Consider the following 24,402-nt stretch of genomic DNA (forward strand, 5'->3'; position numbering starts at 1 on the left):
TATCCAACTGCATATTCCAGTTTGTTGACATTTGTTCAACTTTCTGTTGTATCGTTTAAATCCTCGTCTTGCAGAATAGCATAAGGCTACAACATAAAACTTATTTTACAGTCATATGGTGCCTTGTAAGGATATACACCCTCAAAGCAAAAAACTATATATTAAAAGAAAAATTACAGCAACAGAAAAAAGTTAGATGCAGTCAAACTTCTTTTAATAAATAAAGTACAATAGTGATCAAATCTGTAACGGTTTGTGTTACCTATTGAAACAGACTCAGTTCTGAGTGTCTTTCAATTCATTGAAGTTATTCAGTGAAAATATAAGAAGAAAATCTGTATATTTTCCCAGTAAATTCATTTATTGTGATGTGGGACAACAATTACAAACCTTTCTGTGCAAGTATAACTGTCACTGCATTTTGCTAGCAACACTCAAACATCTTTCCTCACTGATGTACAAAACAAAACTTTTTCCTCCTCTGCTGTAGCCTGAAGGCATCAAAAGTAATAGTTATTTAATGAATGCTCTTTGTGAACGATGTGCAGTTCATATTTGCAAACTGTGCATTAAGGCTGTGATAGCAATGGCATAGGTCCCAAAGAAAATTAATTTTTCACAAAGCATTTTGTGATCAAAGCAACTCATATGGCCCTCTGAAGGGAAAATATAAATCATATTTACAGATATAGCAGTAACGGTCGATGAACGTTTGCCATAAACATTCAGTTAATGTACAAACTGATTCTCCATCACAACATTTCAGCATCAGAACAACAGAAGCACTTGTGGCATCATAAATTAAGAATTTCCTGCACATCATCCAATCAGAATGTTTGATTTGTTCTAATATTAATGTATATGCAATACAATATTCAATTGTGTTTTTATTGCTAGAACATGAAATCTAAATCAAACAAAATATTCTCCCATAACCTGGCATGTGACAAGAATCGAGAACTGAACTTAGAAGATTCAAGTGAGAAACTTTCAGTGTTGCATGAAAAATATCTACAATCATCAGAAAGGTATGTGAGAAAGGGAGTGGGGTCAGTGGACGCAGTAAAAGTGAACAATCCATGAGTAAAAACAAATACATTCAGCTGCAGTCACTAAAGGAAGTCTACCCATGAATAAAGGTAACTGAGGACCTTTACCATTCCTTTGAAAAACTAACAACAACCACAACGGTTACAAACTGAATGGGGAAAAAAATCAAAACCCTGAAAGAAATGAGAGAATATAAACACTAATTTAAAATGAAGTTCATGAATCTCACAATTCAGGCCAAATAATAAAAAACATCTATGGACTGGATTCTTTCAGGAGAAATGCAAGTACTGGTTATAAAAAAGGTTCAATTCCCTTGGTGAATTAAAAACGGGCTTGCATATCAAGGCTGTGTTTCGCATGCAAGACTATTTGTAAGATCGTAATCTCAGTGATTTTTATTTTTATTTTTTAAATGATCCAAATTCACACATTTCATTCAGTCTTATCCAATATGTACTTGAATAGCTATTTCTGTAACAGCATAAATGGGATTCTAAGTAACATCTTACACCAACAGCAAGTCTTCTTGGATCTTCCTGAAATCTTCTGGAAACTTACAGTTAGTTTCCAACAGTGTCCACGGGTAAGAAATGACTAAAGTGGTCCTCCTAAGCTCTACAAACCCTTCTCTTCTGTCTTCCACCAACTCCAATCCAGTCATCACAAACAAGGAAAAGAGGGCTGAAAATAAGAGCCTGTCAAGTTTCATAAAACACATTCTTCACATTTGTTTCTATCTGTGGCGATTCATTACTGGATGTCTTCCACATAGTTAGCAGGATAGAGGCCCGTTTGTCCATCCTTGAGCCTGCCTTTGCACCAGCCCTGATCATCTTCTTCACCTATTTTGGTAAATTCATCACCTGGAAATGGGGAGAGAGAAATCTTAATCAATCTTAATCTACGTACATATACAGAAGTCATTTTAATTTTAAAGGTTAAAAAAAAAGGGGAGAAAAAAAGGAAAAAAAGAATCAAGTCAGTTTACAGCATCAGCGTCAAATATGCAGCTAAATTTTTTTGAGCAGAACCAAGGTCACCAGAACGCAATCTAATAATGGGGATGCAACTTTAGGATGTGGTTAAACAGAGTTGCATCATGGAAGTATGCATCTCCAGCAACTATATCAATATGGACTCAAATCTTTTAGGGCCCTTTCTAGCACCTTGTTGAATCAATGCCATGAAGAATTAAGGCAGCCCTGAAGACAAAGGGAGGTTCAACTCTAAGATGTACCCTAAGGTCATAGGTGTACATTACTGAAATCATAATCTCCTTCACAAATGATTGCTTGAGGCCAAACTGACCCCTTTTAGTCATGTACCTGCTTTGAAGCTCAGCTCATCCTGCTCCTGTCCCTCATAGTCGTAGAGAGCTTTGACAGGCACAGATACAACAGGAGAGGCCGGCTCTTCCTCGAATGGATTACCCTCACCATTGGTGGAGAAAGGGTTACCATCTGTGTCCTCATCCGACCAGTCTGGAGTCTTCTCCGTACTGCTTGCACTGGACAGACAGACCAACCACATAGTAAAACCCTGGTATTTTGCCTCACAAGTCAAAGAAAAACCGTCAAGGCAGGTGGAAAGAGTTTGGTTAGGGCAAAAAAAGAAAAAAAAAAAAAAAAAAAGGGGGGGGGAATAAAACAAATACAGTACAGTGGAAACCCAAAAGCATAAAATAGGCATCTCCAAATGCAGGGAAAAACAAAAAACAAAAAAAACTCCTTTTGGGTCAGTCTAAACAACTGCAAGACTAAAAAGCAAGCATTTGGTTGACGCAGGATAAATGATTTAAAAATTGCTTATATGCCACTGACAACAAGAACTTGAAGTCTATGGAGACGAGAGAGAAATAATAGGGGGCAAAGCAAAAAAAAAAAGAAAGAAAAAAGAAAGAAAAAAAAAAAAAAAAAAAAAAAAAAAAAAAAACCATCAACGCGACATGTAAGAAAAACAAAAACCGAAGCACAACAAGATGAAGCAAGACAAATCACAATTGTCAACGCATGATTGGAGTTTAACTCTGACCAGGAGAGGGAGCCACCTAAACATCAGAAGGAACTTGGCAGGCAAAGCTGAAAAAAACAAAACCAACAAGAATTTACAGTCAGACCAGTTTATGGTTTCAAGGCTATTTTTGGATCCCTCCACCCATTAGGTACAACTGTTATTCAAATGAATAAAAGTTGATACACAAAACTTACTCATTTTGTTTTAAAGAGCCTTTAAATTATCAGCTGGCACAAAAAAAAAAAAAAAAAAAAAAAAAAAAAAAAAAAAAAAAAAAGGGAAACAGAAAGACCAATTTCAAATATCCAGATCTGACTGTAAGAGAGAAACAATGCATTTCCACAGCAGAAGCATGCGCCTCCATGCGCATACACTTAACGTTCTGCAAGACATGAAACTGTTAGGGATGAAGAAAAGACACAGGCTTTGTGTGCAATGCCATTCAATGACCATGCAGAGCCACAACATGACACCTGAGGAAGGAGAGAATAAAAAGTAGTGGGAAGAAACCAAGAAAAGGAAAATGCACGAGACGCGACACCAACGACGCTCCACATAGCAAAGGTAGAAACAGAAAATGCTGCAGGTGAGCGTTTCCGGTTCACCAACGTTTTTATTTCCTCTTTATTCACAACGGTGTTGTTGACTGTGATCTCCTGCTCCACGGCAGTCTCCCCCACTTCATCGTCATCTTCGTCAAACGGGTTCGTGCCCGCAGGTGCAGCTTTTGGTACAGTCAGGCTGACAACATGGGACACAGTGAGAGATTGTTGACAAGCATGCATACAGAGTCACACCTGGGATTTAAAAAAAAAAAAACCCAAGTTATGCATAACAGGAAGCAGAAGAAGATTGGATCATTGACCCATTCGATATTTTAGTCCAAAAGGAAACTAAAGGGCTATTGCTGTGATGGACTGACAGCCTATCCATGGTGTACCGAGCTTCTCGCTCAGCGACAGCTGGGATGGGATTTAAGTTCATAAGCATGTAAGAAAATGGTTGGGCAAATGAACATGTGTCCAGTGAGGTAACAACTTGAAGTTCATCAGCACATCACACAAGTTAAAGTTGTCCTATCAGCCTTTCACTAAACCCCTCAACCCAACAGTGAGAATCCAAACAAAACAAAGCTGGTCTTGCACAACATCATGGATTTCCCAGCAGGTTCCAGTAGTGTGCATGTAACTATAATGAGCTCTTACAGTCAGACTCGAATCTTTTACGCCATTCTCTGGATTGAAATGAGTTTAGACATCAGTTTAAGTATCCAACCCCAAACAAGGCCAGGCATAGTCAAAGACCGTCTAATGAAGTAAATATTCAAAACTGAGTTAGACAAAAGTCATTGAGCAAAGAGTTGTACAGAAGACTGTGCAAAGTCCCTCCAACAATGTGGGCTTTACTCTATTTTTAAAAAGATGGGAAAATACTGACAGCACTCAAGAAGCAACTTTTTCTGTAAGACTTCCCATCACTGAATCATGTTTTCCACCATCTTAAAAAAAAAAAAAAAAAAAAAAAAAAAAAGATACGCTTGTGCACCTGCTTTTTCAGCAGGGCCGTCTGACAGTTTTCCCGTCATGGGCTACATTTTCTAAAGCCTGATAATAGAGTGTATGAGTCTAGATGAAACACAGGCAAGCTCAAAAGGTTATTTTAGAATTTAATCAGGTCATAGAATTAGTCAGCTGAAGGTTAGAGATTTCTGCCTCTGTTGCACATTTAGCAACAGCAAGAGAGGTGGGGCTATAACTGTAGGTTTAAGGACAGCTGGAAGACCCAGTAATTTTCATATTTATATGAAAGAGTGACATCAACAAAGCATGAAACTAAACAGACAGAAAGAGCATTCTAGTGAGACTTGTTTTTCACTAATAAGTGCTGCATGTCATAATTATCACAAAGCTATCAAAAACATCAGTGAGCCCCTCCCTGAGCCCTTAATTGCCAGCTGTGGGTTGTTTAGGTGTAAAAACCCTGTGAAGAAGTCACATGAGGGTTGTTTACTTCCTATTATTGTGATTGTGTTTCAAGGAGCAAAAAACCAGAAGAAGGCCTGTATCAGAGGAAACAAGACTCCTACTCCCTGTTTATAGAAACATTTACAGAAGCAGTTATCAGTTGGCCCCAAGTACAGAAATGTGAACGCCTTTGTTTGCATAGTCATGCTATGCTCTCCGAGTTAAGCCTGTGGCATTATTACAGCAAACACTTCTGCAGTGGGAGTCTGGTACAGTGTAACTTAGCTGACTGAAACCATCCAAAGTTGACCTCATAATCATGAATTAAAAGACTTGACATTGCTCTAAGCAAGCTCTAAGAGTTTTAAAATCGGTTTGATTCATGTCTGACACTTCAAATCAAGGACAAAGAGGAAAAAAAAAAAACAAAAAACCCAACAACAAAGGGAAAGAAAAGACAAATCTGACACCGACTCAAAAACAAGTTTCACCATTATCCAAGTTGTGACTACAGATAGGGATCAGACTTGAAACAAGTACCCATACTCACTGATGTTCAAAAAGAACCAACAATAAGCAGCATATACGGGGGAGTGGCAGCAAGTGCAATGGTAGTGGTCAGAGGCCAAATACTTTCCATGCTTGGGATTCCCTCAATCGGCTCCTCTACACACTCCTCCACAAGTTTTAAATGCACACATCTTCCTGCTTGTTAAGAGCAAACAGCAGGTGTTTGCACATTAAATTGAGAGATTACAAAGCTACAAAGGAATGTGAAGAGTTGAGGCCTCCCAAAACACACAGGCCCATAAAAACCAAATCTCACACACACACACACACACACACACACACACACAAATCATTTAACCAAGTTTTTATAGAGCGTATCTAAATTAGTCTTTTGTCATCATTTCCATGACTTGTCAAGTCCACAGTACTGTTGCCACGACACAGTTAACAGATGTCTGGGGACAACTACATTCCCATCTTATCGCTTTAGAAAGACTCCTTCATGTTATTAAAAACCGCCAGCCATTTAACTTTGATAGAAGCCTTAAATCCCTTATGTATTTTATTAGATCAATGGAGGATTAACTCCCTTACTATAAACTGAAAGAGGGTTTGTGTCGATATTTTGCTTAAATCTTAAAATGAGTCTGTTAATTACAGTATTAGTTGACATAACATCTTAGCCCACTTGCTTTAAGTACAGATGTCCGATTAATCGACCCTTTTTTCAACTTGTCACTACCAATATGAATGCCTATAAAGCATGTGCGTGGGTTGTATTTTCACAGTACTTTTGGCATGCTTTCAGGTATGCACCAGCAGACTTAGTCTCTTGACGATAACTTTATCCCAACAATCTGTATCAAAATGTTTACTGTTCCCATGGGGACGGCTGCACAACTGAACATCATTCCTGGAGCTTCCCTCATGCAAAGTTTACAGCCATTCCTTAAGAGTAGGATGCCATGCACAGGGTGCAGCAGCATCTTTGATGTGGTGAGTTTGGATAGATGTGTGTATTAAATCAGATGTTCTATTCTCTGCATGTTTGACAAAGACAGTGAACCCATGAGTTATCAGACATCTACCTGTTGCTGGTTTTGGCAGGCTGAACAGGCTGGTCTGACCCAGCTGGACTAATGCCCGTCAATGTGATGCCCTCTGATGGCTTCTTCTTTTCTCGTCTGCTCAAGGTTCGGTTGAGGTCTATGGACCATTCCTGTTACACATTTAAAAAAATTACGTATTAAAAATTAACCGTACAACTGTGCCAAACTTAGCCAAGTGAAAAGCGTGAATCAACAAGCCCATCAGCTAGTACAGGGAGAACTTAAGCACAGCATCTTAAACACACAGCCCCAGAGTCCCTGATCAGTTCAGCGTTTCTCAAGCTGATCCACTAATTCTCAATTTTAAAACTGTGCATACATGTCTGTTTATATTTGAGTGTGTCAAGGATATACAGACATATGCAGCATCCATATCCCATTGAAAGAAACATCACCAACAAATTTTCCCCCTCAACCAAAGAGGAAGGTTATTACATAATTTTATTCTTCCTTAAAATGGATGCAAGCATAACCTCAGAGCTCCAATTGTTTCTCTAACCCCTCTGATTTATAACTTAAAACCAAAGTCTTCCATGACACAGTATCATGTGACACTGCAGAGTTCACATGAACTGCAGGAATGCCTCAGAGGCAGAAATGACGGGTCAGAGTCCAAAAGTTAGAAAGACAAAAGATAAAATTACAGCAATTCTGATATCGAGGAAAAGTAAATGTCAGGAAGCTTGAACCTTTGACTGGCACTGATAGTATTCATATATTGTCTGCATATACCACATGAAGTTTTGTCTCAGTTAAGTTTCACTAAGGCAACTTGAGTCAAAGGCACACACAGAATGAGAGAGGGTTAGTGGGAATAAATAGTCTCCCTGTGGCTGCTGTGAGAGAATAGCCCTCATGCAGAACTCACTACAATGGACCATCTCTTAGAGGGACGATGACAAGACCATTCCAAATTCTGTCAAATATGCGGAAAGGAAAGCAGGGGTACAACAGGTTTAATGCAGATAACACTATGTAATCCTAAACCATGTTGCTGAAACAGTTGCATAAACAAAAAAAAATCTCCATCTTGCAGGGAAATGAAGACAGTGATGTTTTATTCAGTTTACTTAAATGTGCCATGGATAGCAGTTCTCAGTTGTGTAGAATTTAATCTAAGGGGAGATATATTCCTCTTTAAACCCCCCCCCCAAAAAAAGACAAAAAACAAAAACCAACAACCTAAACTTCCAAAAATAAGCACTAGTCAGACAGAAAGTGGAAGAAGTTGGCTCACGGGAACAACTATGCCTGCAAGAGTATTCAGAAACACTAAATTGTATCAGTGGAAGCGCATGCAGCTTTACCCGCAGACAGATCTACTTCCACCTCTGGTGTCTCAATGCCAAGAGTGACAGAAGGCTATAACTCCTGCTTGGGCCAAATGCTTTACTTCCCTTGAAACTTTTTCATTCAGATGTTTTCCCCATTTCTGACCTGTGGTGCTTACAGCTGCACCTCAAGAGTACCCGCAGCTCTTAAGATAAGCTTCCTAAAGTACTTTAATTCATTCTTAAATTACCCTACTGAATAATATATATAACAGCTATTAGTGTATATCATCATCTCATCAAGTCTGGAACAACAACCCACTCTTCAGAGTGACACGAGTCAAACAGAGCATCCGGTTCAGATGTAAAAACTATTTGGAAACCTCTAGCAATTGCTCTCAGAGCTCAACCCTTCCCCTAGCCGATTTACACTCATGCATTAAATAAGTGTGGTCTTTAGTACATTACCTCAAACTGGGGCCAGTTCATTGGCATTCCAGGACCATGATTGGACCGGAACCATTTTAGGTCCTCTTCAGGATCGGTGCCAGAGATTGTGTCTTCCAGTGTGTGGTAAACTCCCTGATATCTACAATGACAAAGGGCAAGGGATACACTTAAAGTGCAACTATTCAAAGCTCCAACTTCTCCCACATCTGTGTCTTTCTGAAAGGGATGTTATGTCATTTCTGACCTGTGATTGGTTGAGAGGTCCAGGTGCTGCTTAACCTCCAGCAGCACCTCTTTGAAAAATTGAATGCGCTTGTCTTCAAACTGCTGGCACTGCTCGAACACTTGCTCCATGTTTTCCATGTACTGAGGGGTCAATTTGTTCAGCTCCTCGATGGATTTCTCATAACGTTCTTTAGTCTGAAAGGTAAGAAGGGAAGAAATGATAAATCACATTTAACAAACAAAAACTCACGCAGATTCCCACATTCAGCTAAGGGGGGGGGGACAAAACAAAATGTCTTCCCAGTTACAAGCCTCCCTCTTAGTCTCTTGCCACAGGAAACTGTACCTTCTGGACCTCTTGCTGACACTTTTCCACCTTTTCCTGGAGTTTCTTTTGGGCTTCAGGGTTATTGTTGCTCTCGAGTTTGCTGTTAGTCTCCCTGCTGGCTGCAAGCTTCTCTTCTTTACAAGCAGTGTGGTAGGCCTTCTTCAAAGTCTCTACCTGCAGGTTTGATGGTTAAAGTAAAATTAAGGAAATGACACAAGTCGTGTGTAACCAGGTAACTTGAAACAGTGTGAGGAAGTGTGGAAAGAATTGTTAACACTGGTATCTGAAGATATAACCACCTCTTTACCCAGCCTTAATTTGTGTGAAAACTTTCAGTGAAGTATGTAAGCAAACAACATTTGTTATGCTTTCCAAAATGTTCAAGTGGCTGCCTTCACATTTATGTGAAACTGATGACCGCACTTGTTCACCGAAAAAGCTGAACTTTTTAACGTCATTTGTAATCATTACGCTAGATGGCTCAAAACAACAAGAGCCAGCCCTAATTTTTAAGTTATAACAGACATTTGTGTGTTTTCCCTTTTCTGAATAGAAAAAAAAAATATTTAATGTCCACAAAAACAAAACAAGAAGGCTCGGGCCTATGAATAAAATACTTCATAGTCAGTTTAGAAGGCAGGTCCGATACTGACACAATACCCACTTCCCCCATGTCAGCTAGCCAGTTAATTACCCCCATTTTCTCTCTGCCATTCATCGCTTGTCCTTGCCCATCTGGTCAATCAATAAATCTCCATCACAAAACAGTTTTGCTCAATGACAGGCCAGGATGTCACCATCCCCTGTGACATCATACTCACAGGAAGTAGTGGGAGCCTGAAGGTTGCAACATGCCCGGTCATAAATATGCCCAGGAAGAAGGGGGGGTAAGGTTCCAACAAGTAAACAGGCTAAAATAAAAGTAGCAGTAGGAAATACATAGACCTCATTTTCAACCAAAGGAGTCTCCCTCTGTGCCCTCACCATTTCCTTTCCTATGCCTGGCAGTAACCTTCAAAATCAACACTAACCAGATACAACTGTGCTTGTGCTCTGGTGTTGTTTAAGACATTGTTTGCTCTTCTTTCCATGACTACCACTGAGTCAGTAAAATGTATTCATGAGAACTGAGGGGTAAAATTTATAGCTGTGATCAGCAAGATGATAAATGACTTCCTTGCTTTAGATAAGATGGCAAAACTGGAAAGCTTGCTAAGCACCAAACAGTTTATCAACATGTGCTAACTGTATCAGAATTGTGCAGCCAAAGTCCTGAAACAGACAAAAGGACTCGCTCGATTTTATCAACTGAATTTTAAGACAACAAAATCCACCGAGTGCATTTCATTTTTGACCCACAGACCATAGAAGGTGAATGACATTAACAAATTAAAGTGAAAATGAGCAAAATAATAGCCATCACTTTAAGTTGAGAAATTTTACTCTGCCCTATCCAACTTCAAAGAGGCACAATTGAATAAACTACCAGAGGGATACTGCTGAATGCCATATGAGTCATAAGAAAGACTGTCCTTCCTCAGCAACAAAGGTGTGTTAACACCCTGTTTTTGGTCATCTGACATGCAACCATGGTTGCATATAAAAACCAAAAAGTTAAAAATGAACTTCACAAGAGAAATGACGTTCTCTGACTGCTGAGATCATCTTGTGATAAATATAGCAGTTTTTAAAATTGAGTAATTAAGTACTTCCACCTCTTGAGATAGTCACCCTTAAAATTTCCTTTTTGTGACATTCCTTGTTTGGTAGCTTGTTAGCCTGTCTTTTCAGGCTACAGACCATACAACCAGAGGATGAAATTTAAAATGAGAACCAAGTGATGTTTGTGCCAGACTAAAATTTGTAAAGCCCAATTTTGATTTGCAATCCTCAAATGTGAAGCCTGACCTAAATGTTTAGTTCTAGAGTAAAGCTGACGCTGCTCATGATTTATTAAAGCTAAACTACATTTTTCCTAACTCACATCAAATGTCCTGAGCTCATGAGAAGTTTGAAATTCACACCTCTTTGAGTTTCTTGGCCCAGGGTTTTTGAGCCTTGCGGAAGCCATCTTCAGTCTCTTTAGTCTCTTTGAAGCCACCGATCATCTGTTTGTGGAAGGACTCTCTCTGCCAGTTCTTCAGCTTCTCATAGTCTTCTCCCATCAATGCTGCTTTCACCTCCATGTGAAGCTCGCTCACCTTCTCTGCCTCAGTACACAGAGCAGCCCACGCTCGCTCCAGCGTGCCATATTGAGGTCCTGACGGCAGAGTTATTGAGAAAATTCACGCTTCGATTCAACTTGAGCTCAAATTTCCCATTGTTGATGATGAATCAGCACATTGTTCTGGGTGATAAATATATTAGAAAGATTAAGATGCTACAATAATTATAATTTATTGTAGGTTTTTCACCCAAAGAGCCTTTAGGCAACCGAACCGGCACAGTATAAACTACACTCAATTTACTTAAGACAAAGCAAAATCTTTATGTATATAAAAAAAAATTAACTATGTACAATTTAATCTTACCTTTCTCTACAAGTTGCCGCCAGCGCTTCCCCCATTCTGTGAGCTGCTGTGCATAGGCCTTTTCAATACGCGCCCGCTCATGAATGCAGTTCATGAGATCTGTGCAGAGCCGACTACCATCGTCTATCCGTTTCACGGTGCGCTTGTAGTTTCCAACCTGCAAACCAGAAAATAAAACTTGATGGATATACAGAAAGAAAGAAAAAACCCACACAAACTACAGTGCTTGTTTTCTATTAAAGGGCTTTCTTTTGGAGAGCAGTTACACCCCTCCCAAGAATGATTTAGAGCATAATTATATTATAATTGATCCTCAATCGTTTGCTTGAGTTGAGCCATTTTTAAAAAAAAAAAAAAAAAAAAAAAAAAAAGTGTAAATAACCAAGTTACAAACTGTAGAACAGAGGAAAGATTTAATGCATCTCACCTCCCAGAAGCTGTCACTGGAGACATCAATCATGGAGTCATCATAGGTGCCTGACATGGCTGCTGCCCAAAGCTACACTTAGTGTGTGGGTCCTAGAGAAAACGCATGCAAAAATTAAAAGTCAGAATATCCATGTTATGAGCACAAACCACACTCCATTTAAAAAGGTCCAAGGCTTTTTACAATCAGTCTAGTTCACATGTTATTACAGTAACTTTCTGTTTCACAAATGTGTGGGGGGGGAGACAAGCTGATGTTCATAAACCAAAAGGAGGAAGGGAAACATTTTAAACACTCAAATTTGTCTTCCCTCCATGCATTACAAAACCACCAAGAAAACAGCATTTAGTCAACATCACTGTTCTGTCACAAAATTCCACAGAGACTACAGCTGTGTTCAGACGCAGATAAGATGTGAAAGATAAAAGGTTCAGAAGAGCAGTTCAGACAGATGCAGAGTGTGTGATCTGGTTCGATAATCTTGGCCAGCAGGTGGGTCCCCCACGCCCCCACCAACACATATGACAAGTTGAAACCACAGCGGCTACTCACAGAACACTGAGTCTCTATTATCGCAGAAAAAGAAACCATCAAGAGGCGCACAGCGGGCAGCTTCCGTTTCCTCCAGACTAGTACGACAGTCTTTGCTCTGTTACTCCTTGAGTCCTCGCATCCAGCATTTCAAACTCAAAAGCCTCAAAAAACAGGCAGTTTATTCTTCCCTTCACTCCTCTCTGCTAAATTTCCCACTCCTCTCCTTCCTCTCATCCTCATCAACTTGGAGGCCCTTTTCATTCTAGTATCTCATATACATTTTCAGATCAGAGTTGAATCTAACCGATGTCAGCTGACAGTTTGCAAGTATCAACAGGATGCAAATGCTTCTCAAATGGGCACTTCAAAGTGTATTTGAACTTTCACCCAGAAAATTCTGTGCTCAGCTACACTTAGAGCAGAAGTAATTTGAAGTTTTTAATAATGCTCAGATGCTGAGGTAGTAAAGTCAAATGTGGCTTCAATAAAAACATAGCAAATTAAAGTGTTCATGTTCTACCTCTATTTTTTTTAAGATCTGTAACTTAAAAAACAAAACTACACACTTTTAGATGCATTCACACCCACAGTGAGTTTAGCAGTTTTATCAAAGTCTTGTAAAACTCCTCCAGTAGTCACTTTTACTTTAAAAAAATAAATAAAAAAAATCAACTTATAAATCTAACAATTCTCACCCCCAATTGAGAGCTGTCCACTTCCGACTGGATCACACAAGATTCAATTTAGTGCCAAGTATGAACACACTGGGCCCCTTTCAGCTGTGCGAGACAGTGAGAAGATGAGGCCCACTGCTCTGTGGGTCTGTTCATCAATGGTCAGTGGCCCATGGCCTCCAGGGCAGGACTTGGACAGAGGGTAGTATTGTGGTGTCCACAGGCCAGGGAGGCAAATGAACAATTTTCTCTTAAACTGTGAAGTTATGTCGGTCTAACAGCCAATACACACACTCAGAAGAAACTATGCAACAACAGATGGTGTGCCACCATTTCTATACATTTTTTCTTTTTAAGAAAAAAAAAGAAAAAAAAAAAAAGGGGTGAACTTTAATTTTCTCATAAATGACAGCTTTAATAAGCTGTAGTTGTGGAGCATTTTGTCTGCATCAAAAAGTTAGTCCAATTATAACACCATTCCTGACTCAGTTTATTGTTGTTAAACGGGTTACTTCTCTAAATAAGAGCACCATTTCAATTTCATTATTTGTGCATGTAAGCTACACACTATATAGAGAATCAGAGAAAACAACAATACTGAGTCAAAAATGAGCAAAATGGGTCCCTTTTAAGTTAACAAACACCACACACCCTGTTCAGTCATCATACACTTTTGAACCAATGATGGGTGGAGAAGGGGAACTAACCTTGAGCTCTAACATAACAGACTTGACTGATTAGACGTGACCGTATAGTGCAAAATTCACAATTTTCTTTGTAGACCATCCTTCATAAGAAATCATGTAAGAGGTATAGATGATCAAAATCTCAAAAGAGACAAGCCAGAAGAGTGTAAATGATGAGCATGTGATCATTAAACTTCAAACAGATACCTCTTCATAACAAAATTAATTAGAGCCAATTTCCAAGAATTAAGGGGCATGTGCAATCCTGTTGTCCTATCCCTCCTACCAGCCGTTTCAAACAGTGGACTACACAACACAAGCTACTTGTGTGGGTGACAGGAAGAGAAAAAAAACAAAAATGCCCAAACAAAAACAAAGGTGATGTCAAGGGGCAAGGATATTTGAAACCAGCAAGAAAATTCAACAGAAACCTCTAATAACATCATAATGACCTAATATGAGTAAACCAATAACAACCGTAGTAATACACATACACATTTCTGTTTTGCTACTCATGGGAGGGGATGAAACTGAGAATATGACTTTGCCTTTACAAGATACATAAACATCAACATTTTGAGATGTGTTCATGTGCTTGGGGATATGAAAACTCAGTTTAAACTACATACTTATATTCTCAGGATACAAATATGTTTGAGCTAGGGCTGCTCGATTATGGCAAAAATGATAATCACGATTATTTTCACTGAAATTGAGATCACGATTATTTGACGATATTTATTTCGTCCGCCAGAGCTTATATTATTTTTTTACATGCTGTAGTGCCATTTGTGGGAGCATTTCAAGTTGCTATACATCAATACAACTGTTATAGCCCATATTTTAAAAATGTGTATGCATTAAGTCCATAGTAACTACATTAATTGCAAAAAAGTGCAATAAACTACAAAAAAATTGAAAATCATTTTTGTTTTTACATATATATTTCTACTTGGAGAAATTTAAGAGGTTTATCCCTCAAAACTTTAAATACAAAAAAGTTGCAAAAAATAGTTTACAACAACAACAGGAAATTTATTTTGAGTGTCTTCATAGTTTTATTTTTGGAGATACAGCAATTTTTATATACTGCAGGAAAAACAAAAAAAACAATCCTATGATGCAAATTTGCAAAGAATGTGCATGTGCATCAAAATAAACTATTTCCAGCAGTGCAATTCGAGTTCTAAGGCCTACAAGTAAAAAACTACATTTTCCGCAAAAACGATGTCACTTGCGATAGTTCGCGTTGACGTCTTGTTCAATGTGGGAAGTTCATGATCGGATCGGCAAAGCGTGTTTCTGGAATATTATGTTTTTGTTCCTGCAAGCTCTTTTTATGCAATTTTTGCAAAGCTATATGTGGAAGGAAACCGTGACCGAGGACAAGCTGATGGCATCAGATGTAAGTACAACTCCTCTGGTTTCATATGGAAAAAAATTTATTGTGCTAGCTTAGCGTTCAGGTTCTACAGGGATTTAAAAATAGTTACGCAAAACGAGCATGCTGCTCTGACCGGCTTTAAAGGTTTAACAATAACAATGTATTGAATAATGACTTTAAAAATAATATAAAATAGTGTGCAAATACTGATAACAGTGCAAATGTTTGCAATATAAGAAATAAATGAAAAATGTGAACTTTGCAGTGTTGCTCTGTGGTGCAGCTACGACACCATAGCAAAGTTTACACACTGTGTCTACTTGATCCACGTCTGACTCCGCGAAGCCATAATGTTTCCACACCACTTAAGTTTTTTTTTTTTTACCTCTCTTTTCAACCAACGGCAGTCCACTCCTCTCCAAATAACTTCTGCTTAGCTTTCCGAGCTTCCCTCGGGTCCTCTTAATTGTTGTGACGCGTGTTCGAAATGCAGAGCAGTGCGCTTGATTTGCCACATGGAGCAGCGCGAGAGTAAAGCATGAGGGAGGGGCTAATAATCGGCTTAGTCATTTTTAATGATCGTTGAAAGCCCAGATGTAATCGTGATTAAAATTCGATTAATTGAGCAGCCCTAGTTTGAGCAGGTGATTGTTCTAGTAGCTACATTCAAAATAAACAAGGATGAATAGGACAATCTGTTACACACTTAAAAGAAACTTAAATCGCCACAAAGACTGAATTCCTATATAGGAAAACCTCTGCACACCCTTGGCTCTGAAGGACATTGTGTGGACTGTGCTAAACAATTGAACACAGCTTGAGCCAGAACTGTAAACAATGGTGTTGACTAAGCTGGGGTCTGAAGTCCACTCAGTCTGTCACTGTAGGAGAACGCTGGAAATTTCAACACTATGCTGCTATGCCCAAGCAAAAAAAACAACAACACTTAAATATGCGGAAACTAAAGTCGAGAGTGTTTATCGTTTAAATTTGAATTGAATAAAAATGACAAGTGTCTTTCTAAATGTATGATTTAATCAAGACTATAGACTGCCTTAGATTACAGGCTTAGAAATTGCATAATCACTGAAGTCTGATAAGTGTATGTACTAACCACAGTGGAATTTAATTGCTGACAATAGCCTTAAGATAGAAGTGAACAAATACATTCCTCAGTGCCTGACTGAGCCATGGCATGTTAAGTAAATTCCCACACTGTCACTACTCGAACCCATTTTGCAAAAAACACACCAAAGAGCTGTTCTACGAATTGAGTTCAACACAGCCAGGCTTTCTTCGAGTTAGCTGGACTGACAAAACCCCAAACAGATAACAGTATCTTGATAGCGGTTATCAACTTTCTTTGCCAACCCTGGCTCTCCAAGTGCCCACATGAAAGGGTGAGTTTGACACATCATTTCCCTTTTTTGCCACATCAAAGACTCAAGTTCTACACTGAACGATACTGCATACTTCCAAAGAAAGGGGCAAATATACCAACACAGAAGATGCTGCATAAAATCAAGAATCTTTGAATGGAGAAAAAAAAAAAAAAAAAAAAAAAAAAAAATTCCAGCATCGTTTTTCCGTTTTTCCATTAATCTTGCTTTGTAATACACTTGTCAGGCTGTCTGTTTGGAAAGTAGTATTAGTGGTTTCTTTTGTGAATGGTTTAAAAAGCAGACTCCGAATAGGGTGAGCACGACCTGATGAGGTATAGTTTACCTCTGCTTAAGTGTTGAAACAAACAGTAAAACAGGACAGGTTGAGCATATGATGTTATTGAAAATAATAATAATAAAATCATCTTCCTTAAAATCATATTGTTTTAAATAGATATGAGTAGTATAAAGCGAGCTCAAGTCTGTTCAATACTCTTATATGAATGACATTAACTTCTAAAACAGTTTACTGTTATTTTAGCTGCTGTTGTAACAGTTCTAAGGTTGTAAAGGTTCAAGGATGTATTCACAGACTACCACATATCTTTAGGCATATATGTATAATTATTAGGAGGAGGAAGAAGAAGAGGAAGAAAAAAAAAAAAGACTCGTCTATTACTGTGTTCAACATTTTTAGTCTTTATTATAGCTGGATTTGCTTTCCTTCATGGGGCTTTCCATGATAATCTCATTAGTTTCCAGCTGTGCTGATTTATAATTTCTCCGCATTGGGCATAACATAATGTCAAAATGTGACATTTTGTCATTATGTAGGACACAGGGATAACTGATAAATGCTGTGCATTCCCTCAAAAACAGGACATCGACCAGTGCTGATGAATGGCAAAAGATGACCATTTTATTAAAAGCACATGAACACTTACTGTAGTATGCTGGCAAGAAGTGAGAAAGCCTGAGTCACGTCTGTAAAAAGACACGAGCTCCCAGTGACTTCTGCAAATGGTGGGAAAGACTGCTAAGCAAAACACACCCTTTACCAAGGGCATATTCCTTTCCATAAGCTATCAATAGACAGACTTCTCATTGCATGTTTATGTTCCTCAGAGTGCCCTGCAGACTGTCACAGATAGTAATGAATGAAGCAGAAAAGCAGGAAACAACAGGACGTACGCACCACAGAAATGAGCACATATATACAGCCGACAGGCGCACACATGCCTAAAGCAGTCTTTATATCAGTGGTTGAGAAACATAATCAGAACACCAGATGATACAAAGCAAGTGGTTTGATGAGGATTTGTGATACGATGGCCATTTTCAGTAAAACATTTAATAGTGAAACACAGATATTGCTCCATTCATGTGACATAATCTCATTCTGCCTCCATCTAAATGCATTCAGTAATTGGAGGTATGCTGATGACTTCTGTGTCAGTTTTTGTTGCCTGACAAATACATGTTAGTCTGGATATCTGCCAGTATAAGCAAGAACCCACAACTTATAAAATGAAATGAAAAGGCACATCCACATTTGCTATATTTTTTCCTCAGATAAGATTTGCAAGAATTTTTGAATGGGCCACTAATGACTCCAGGATTGATAGATATTTAACTGCCTGCAAACTGGGCTGCCACGATTAGTCGACTAATCACGGTTACGTTGACTATCAAAATTGTCGACAACAAATGTAATAGTCGGTGCGTCGTTTAAAGCCTTGTAAGATCCTAAAAGACGCACGAGTTAGTAGGATTTAAGAGTGTAATAACGGACTGAAACAGAAGATGGCAGCATTGCATGTACAAGGATGCCAGCTGCCATTAAACCCTGAAGTAGAAGAAGCAACTCAGTTTTCGTAGCTGTGTCCAAATTCAGGCCGCATCCTTTGGAGGCCGATTACGTTACAGCAGCGTGACGAAGGCTTCCCAAATTCGAAGACGCCTCCAACTGCGTTCTTCATTTCCTCAGCGTAGCTCAACCCCCAACCCATCCCAGGAATCATAGCGCGGCCCAGCCAATTCCAGTTTCCAACAATGGCGGCAGCTACTTAGTTCTAATATTACTTTTTCTGGGTCACAAAATAAACTTTTAAGATATTTTCAGGCGAGAATGTAGCTGTGCAAATATCTGATCGGTTTATCAAGACATCACATATTTGCAAAAGTGCTCTGACGTTTTCGGAGACATCTCTTACCCACCAGCTGGCTAGCTAGCTGGGGGGTTTAAGTGGTCACTCGAGCCAGCGAGAACACCAGACTCTCGGCAAATCGTTTTCAAACCCCCCGCGGACTTTCGCTACTCAGGTTAAACATGATATATCAGTGACTTAGATAACTTAAAACTGTTATTGTTTGGCTTTTTTTTTAGCGTTTTATTTGTTCCTGAGTAAATCGGTCTTGCTGAGATTAAAGTTATAGTTTTCCCACAGCTGAATAAACGTCAAACAGAAAACTGATTAAACGGAACTGTGAGATGGTCGAGAATTTACTCCAGTGTCCTGTTATATTTTAGATAGCAAGGAGCAGACGGCTGAGTTTATTAAACTCCACTGAGACAATCTGCAAATTTTATTAAAAGTTTAATAAACTATCATCTTGTCTTTATTTTTAGTTTGCACATACCTTAAACACTTCAAGCTGTAAGCTAATGGTAGTTATACAAATCCAGACGCATGCTGGTGCAATAAGCTGTATGTTTTACGTCCAATGGATGCATGATCTTATTAGTCGACTAGTCGCAAAAAATAATCGGTGACTAGTCGACTATCAAAATAATCGTTTGTGGCAGCCTTACTGCAAACCATAAGAGGTAAAAGAACCAGGAAATTGATTAGTTGTGAAGCTATGATACTTTTTTATGTGGAGGGTAGACTAAATGTTTGAGCAACTTCAACCATTTTCATACATGACATACACAAAACAATGCAAAAAATGAAATATGTGCTGAAAGCTAATCACATGGAAGTTACTTACCAGAGCAAGGGTGATTTTTTTTTTGGTTTTGCATGTTTCCATTTTACTTTATTGTAGTACAAAGCAGCTGCAATCTCTGTGGTGGAGAGTGCAGCTGAGCTGATCTATCCCTTCAATATTGCACTTTCACTGCAGGGCATTGTTTAATACCAACTGTGCTAAAGAAGGAGGGAAAAAAAAGAAAAAAAAAAACAAAACTTGTGCACTCAGGAGTAGTAGTAGTATCCACCAAAAAATAAAAATAAATAAAATCACAGGCCATGACCTTTAATATCTATCACTCTCAGTCAACTCTGCCCTCCTTTCCTCACATGAGCTCAACAGCTGCTCTTAAAGGAATATGCCTTTCCAGAACAGCATCTGTGGCCCTTACAGACATCACTGGTAGAACTTAACTATAGTTAAGAAGCCTCAGATCTCTACACAATGAAACCGCTGGTCCGTCAACACCCAGTTAACTGTAGCCTCGACATCACTGATCAGTCCCCCTGTTGCTCAGTGGACAAGGATAAACAATGGCATTTGTTCCACAATTTCAGGCACTTTCCACTCTGTATGCCAGCAGCATGGAGAGAAACATAATGGAGGGAAATCCAGTATTACATGAAAGGGAAAGAGGAGATTGTTACATCACCACCAGGCATGTTTTCCTGTGGAAGCCCCAGTCTTGCATTATGAGCAGTATGCAAAGTCTTCAGCAAAGTAGGGCTGCCACAAACAATTATTTTGATAGTCGACTAGTCACCGATTATTTTTGCAATTAGTCGACTAATCAGATCATGCATCCATTGGACGTAAAACGTACAGCTTACTGCACAAGCATTCATCTGCCCTTATAGAACTATCATTAGCTTACAGCTTTAAGTGCGTAAGGTATGTGCCAACTAAAAATAAAGACAAGATTATAGTTTAATAAATTTTAATGAAATTTACAGATTGTTTCGGTGAAGTTTAATAAACTCCATGCTATCTAAAATATAACGGGACACCGGAGTATATTCTCCAGCATCTCACACTTTTGATAATCAGTTTTCTGCTTGACATTTATTCAGCTGTGTAAAAACTATAACTTGATTTCTCAGCCAAACCGATTTACTCAGGAACAAATAAAATACTAAAAAAAGCCAAACAATAACATTTTTAAGTTATCTAAGTGACTTATATATGTTTAACCTGAGTAGCGACAGACGGCAGTGGGTTTGAAAACGATTTGCCGGGAGTCCGGTGTTCTCACGGGCTCTAGTGAGCCTTGCCCCCGGCTAGCTATCGAGCTAGTGGGTAACAGACGTCTCAGAAAACGTCGGAGCGCTTTTGAAAATGTGGTGTCTTGGTAAACTGAGCAGATATTTGAGGTTTACACAGTTACATTCTCGCCTAAATATACGTTAAACGTTTATTTTGTGACCCAGAAAGAATAATAAGAGTAATATTAAAACTAACTAGCTGCCGCCATTGTTGGAAACTGAGCTGGGCTGCGCTATGAATTCTGGGACACCGCTTCTTCTTCTTCTTCGGGGTTTAACGGCAGCTGGCATCCTTGTATATGCAGTGCTGCCATCTTCTGTTTCAGTCCGTTATTACACTCTTAAATCCTACTACTTATTCCTGCGTCTTTTGTGATCTTACAAAGCTTCAAATGACGCGTCGACTATTAAATCAGTCGTCTACGATTTTGATAGTTGACGTAATCGTGACTAGTCGACTAATCGTGGCAGCCCTACAGCAAAGAACCGCAAACAAGTAATCTACCAACTGTTACAAATCAATTTCTTATCCTTATTTTTGTTTATAAGTGGATTGGCATAAAAGAAGCAATACTTATTTTTTGTACTTTACATACTGTTATTAGTGTTGTTGATATAACAATATATATCGGATGACAATATAAAAACAGCTATCATTTCATTTTACGTTTGTTTCGTGGTGTCGGAAAATAAACTGTTTATGGCAATATTTTCTCATCGTTTTGATGGTCATTCTAGTGGCTATATTAATTTCTTAAACTTCTCTCTTTCTCTTATATTTTATATAACCACACTATGGATGGACAAGCGTCTGTTTTTATGCGTTGTGGTTAGCAACAACGAAGGTAACACCATCACGTGTCCGCTTGTTTATGTTCCACATAAACCTTTCACAATAAAGCTCAAGATCCTGTTGAGACTTTTCAAAATAAACTGAATCACGTGAAAGAGCAGATTATTTACGGATGAGAAGTAAAACAAAAAACAAAACAAAAAAAACAAAACCTTAGACTCAAACCTTAGAGGCTTTTCCCCGCAGCACGCTGTGTAATAAATACTCACAAAAAACAAAAAAACAAAAACAAACAAAAACGGCAGCTGTTACAACTTATGTCTAAAAATTTATAATTTCATGCATCTGTTAAAACACTTGATTCCAGCTACATGACGCGCAGCTGGAAACACTTCCATAAGTCGAGCTGCCCGAGATTCACAGAATTTACAGAAAGTGTTACATTTTTGTGATTTATATCGTTATCGGGACGATAGAATTCTTATATCGGGATATGAGATTTTGGTCATATCGCACACCCCTAACTGTTATAATGGCAAATGCTCATGCAGTGGGTTGTTTTTCCTGCTTCTTCCTATACATCACGTCAGAGAGTGGATAGCACTAATACGGTAATTTCAGGCACCATCCAGGTGTTCATAGAAGCCCCAAATCTTCTGTTTCCAAGGGGAAGCTAAAGAGAAGAAGGCTGGTATAAAGGGAGACAGAAAGAACTCTTTTTTTAAACTGTAATAAGAAGTCCTAATCTAAAATAAATAAGGATTATGTTGAACTGAATTAGGTCTGGGCAATTAATTCAATTTAAAACTCAATTATCTACCAGTTACGAACACAATATTTACATTCACTGCTTGAGTCAAGAGGACCAAAAGAAAGCCTTCAGTCAAAAAACACCAATGTAAAAGTCCTCTTGGGCACAGATTTTATGCCCAAGTAAATGCAAATGCTACTTAGAGAAAAAATAAAGTTACTTTTCTTTAACCAACCCTGGAAAGCCCAAATATATTTGGTGGCCACCAAAACTTCTTATTTAGAGGAAAAACAGCTGCACAAAACACCCATCATGATGTCGAGGAGCACAAGAGTAAGAGACTGTGAAAACACGGGGGAGTTTGGTTATGAGATGAACTCAGTAGCATATTATTTATTTATTCTAGTTCTAGTAAAGATAGTCTCATCAAGTGTTGCAGGCCCATAGTCATTTAACTTCTTCGTGGGAATACACCAACAACAGTACCTCAAAATGCAGTGAAGTGTCCTCAGCCTGAATTGGAACACCCATTCTAAGTTTAGCTTGGTTATGTGAAGGTCCAATCATTTTGGATGTCTTCCCCCCCCCCGATAAAAAAAGGAACCAGGTGCATTTTCACTACTGCTTTACCCTGACAACAAAACTACACATACAAAACACAAGGACCTCAAATCTCCGCCTTAGTATCCATCTCTAAATTCTCCTGCTACATGATGACTGATAACTTCCACTCATTCATGGTTAATGTCATGACCATTAGGTGTTTTGTTATAGTCAGTCCCCAAAGCTCTGAGCAATATAGACACAGACTGTCGGGATATGTGCAGCACAGGAGTTGAGGAGGGCAGAACTTGGCAGCCAGATGACACTGCAGCAAACTGAGCAGAGCAGATCAAGAGGGCATGTGTCAGAGCTCAGACAAACATACCAATCTATTAGTTTCCACGGAAAATGTTAAAATTATGTAATGCTGCGAGCACAGCGTGCAAGCTAGGAGGTTATCTTTACTTGCGAAACCTGCCCCGCCCTTTACCACTTCAGCTCCAAACTCGCATTACAAAAACGTGAGAACATTTGAGGTGAAACAGCTTAAAGCAGCTGACCGACTCTGCTTTATAACAATAACATCAAATCCCACATAAATCACGGTGACATTTAGTACATTACCACTTAACTGTGCTGGCTTAAGTCTTACTACAGGTCCCCGGAATATCCAAGTTACTGCAACCGTGATAATAGTCAGTGGTGAACTAGTTCAACTTCACTTTTACAGTCCATGACACACCTGAAACCACTTTAGCGCTACCATTATCTGACCTTTCCCACGACTAAATACCGGTTCTCGTGTTTGTAAAGCCAACTTCCTTCAAGTGCGAATTAATAAAGTTAGCCCTCAGTTAGCTCCAACATTAGCGAATAAGCCACAGCCCCTTCAGTTAGTAAATGTAAGTTAGTAATAGAGCACAACATAAAAGTATCTATGTAAACTTACCTTAAACTGGTCCTATTGAGGATTTATGATCTAATGAAGCGTTACTGGTCCCAGTGGTACCAATTTACAAATCTTTTCGCCGTTTTTCTGCTCAGCAGCGGCACCATGGATCAACTGACTGAAATAGCCGTGTCAGTTATAAGCAGACGACCCTGCACATCCGGTCAAGATTTTCACAATAAGACTGCGAGGACAGGCGATGACGTATATATAACGCCAAGCAGAGTTTCACAGAGATCATAGAGCTGAAGGAGACTGCTTGAATTAAATTACACACTTTATTGAGCAAACAGCTCATGTGAGATCTTTAAAACAATTAAATAATGAAATGCATAACAAAAAAGTCCTTTTTTTGTTTTCCATAAATAATGTTTGAATTTACAGCTTTCGCTTGAAAATATTTGTGCTCATATGTTTGCAACTTTTAACAAAAACAAGTTTTTTTTTGGCAAATAAAATAAGTATGTAAACAAATTTTATGGTTATAGCATATTCAAAACAAAGGTGCTATACCATAAAACACACCACAACAATACAAATAAATAATAATAAATATTAGATTTAAACAGCACACTATCATGGTATTTACA

The 24,402-nt window shown here is 38.7% G+C and overlaps 1 protein-coding gene across 3 annotated transcripts; it reads right to left on the minus strand.

Annotated features, from left to right (window-relative positions):
- Positions 1-197: 197 nt before the first annotated feature.
- On the minus strand, positions 198-23,964 carry pacsin2 (protein kinase C and casein kinase substrate in neurons 2). Of its 3 annotated transcripts, none has more exons than XM_080887407.1 (11): positions 23,813-23,964; positions 11,882-11,973; positions 11,455-11,611; positions 10,948-11,183; positions 8,942-9,097; positions 8,615-8,790; positions 8,389-8,509; positions 6,629-6,759; positions 3,676-3,807; positions 2,379-2,560; positions 198-1,916 (listed from the first exon to the last, which is right to left on the minus strand). In XM_080887407.1, exons 2-11 carry the CDS (start codon positions 11,936-11,938, stop codon positions 1,804-1,806), a joined length of 1,461 nt encoding a protein of 486 aa, XP_080743533.1. In that variant the 5' UTR covers positions 11,939-11,973; positions 23,813-23,964; the 3' UTR covers positions 198-1,803. The 3 variants fall into 3 exon arrangements, with proteins under 3 accessions (XP_080743533.1, XP_080743534.1, XP_080743535.1); XM_080887408.1 differs by lacking the exon at positions 23,813-23,964 and adding an exon at positions 15,545-15,669; XM_080887409.1 differs by lacking the exon at positions 3,676-3,807.
- Between the last annotated feature and the right edge of the window lie 438 nt (positions 23,965-24,402).

This window comes from Rhamphochromis sp. 'chilingali' (genome assembly GCF_963969265.1).
Source record: "Rhamphochromis sp. 'chilingali' genome assembly, chromosome: 7".
In the NCBI taxonomy this organism is placed as follows: Eukaryota; Metazoa; Chordata; class Actinopteri; order Cichliformes; family Cichlidae; genus Rhamphochromis; species Rhamphochromis sp. 'chilingali'.

Coding starts and splice junctions, on each gene's coding strand:
- pacsin2 (XM_080887407.1), bottom strand. CDS start 11,938: ATGTCAGGCACCTATGATGACTCCATGATTGATGTCTCCAGTGACAGC. Junction 8,510..8,614: donor GACCTCTCAACCAATCACAG/GTCAGAAATGAC, acceptor TTGTCATTGTAG/ATATCAGGGAGTTTACCACA. Junction 6,760..8,388: donor TGAACTGGCCCCAGTTTGAG/GTAATGTACTAA, acceptor AATGTGTAACAG/GAATGGTCCATAGACCTCAA.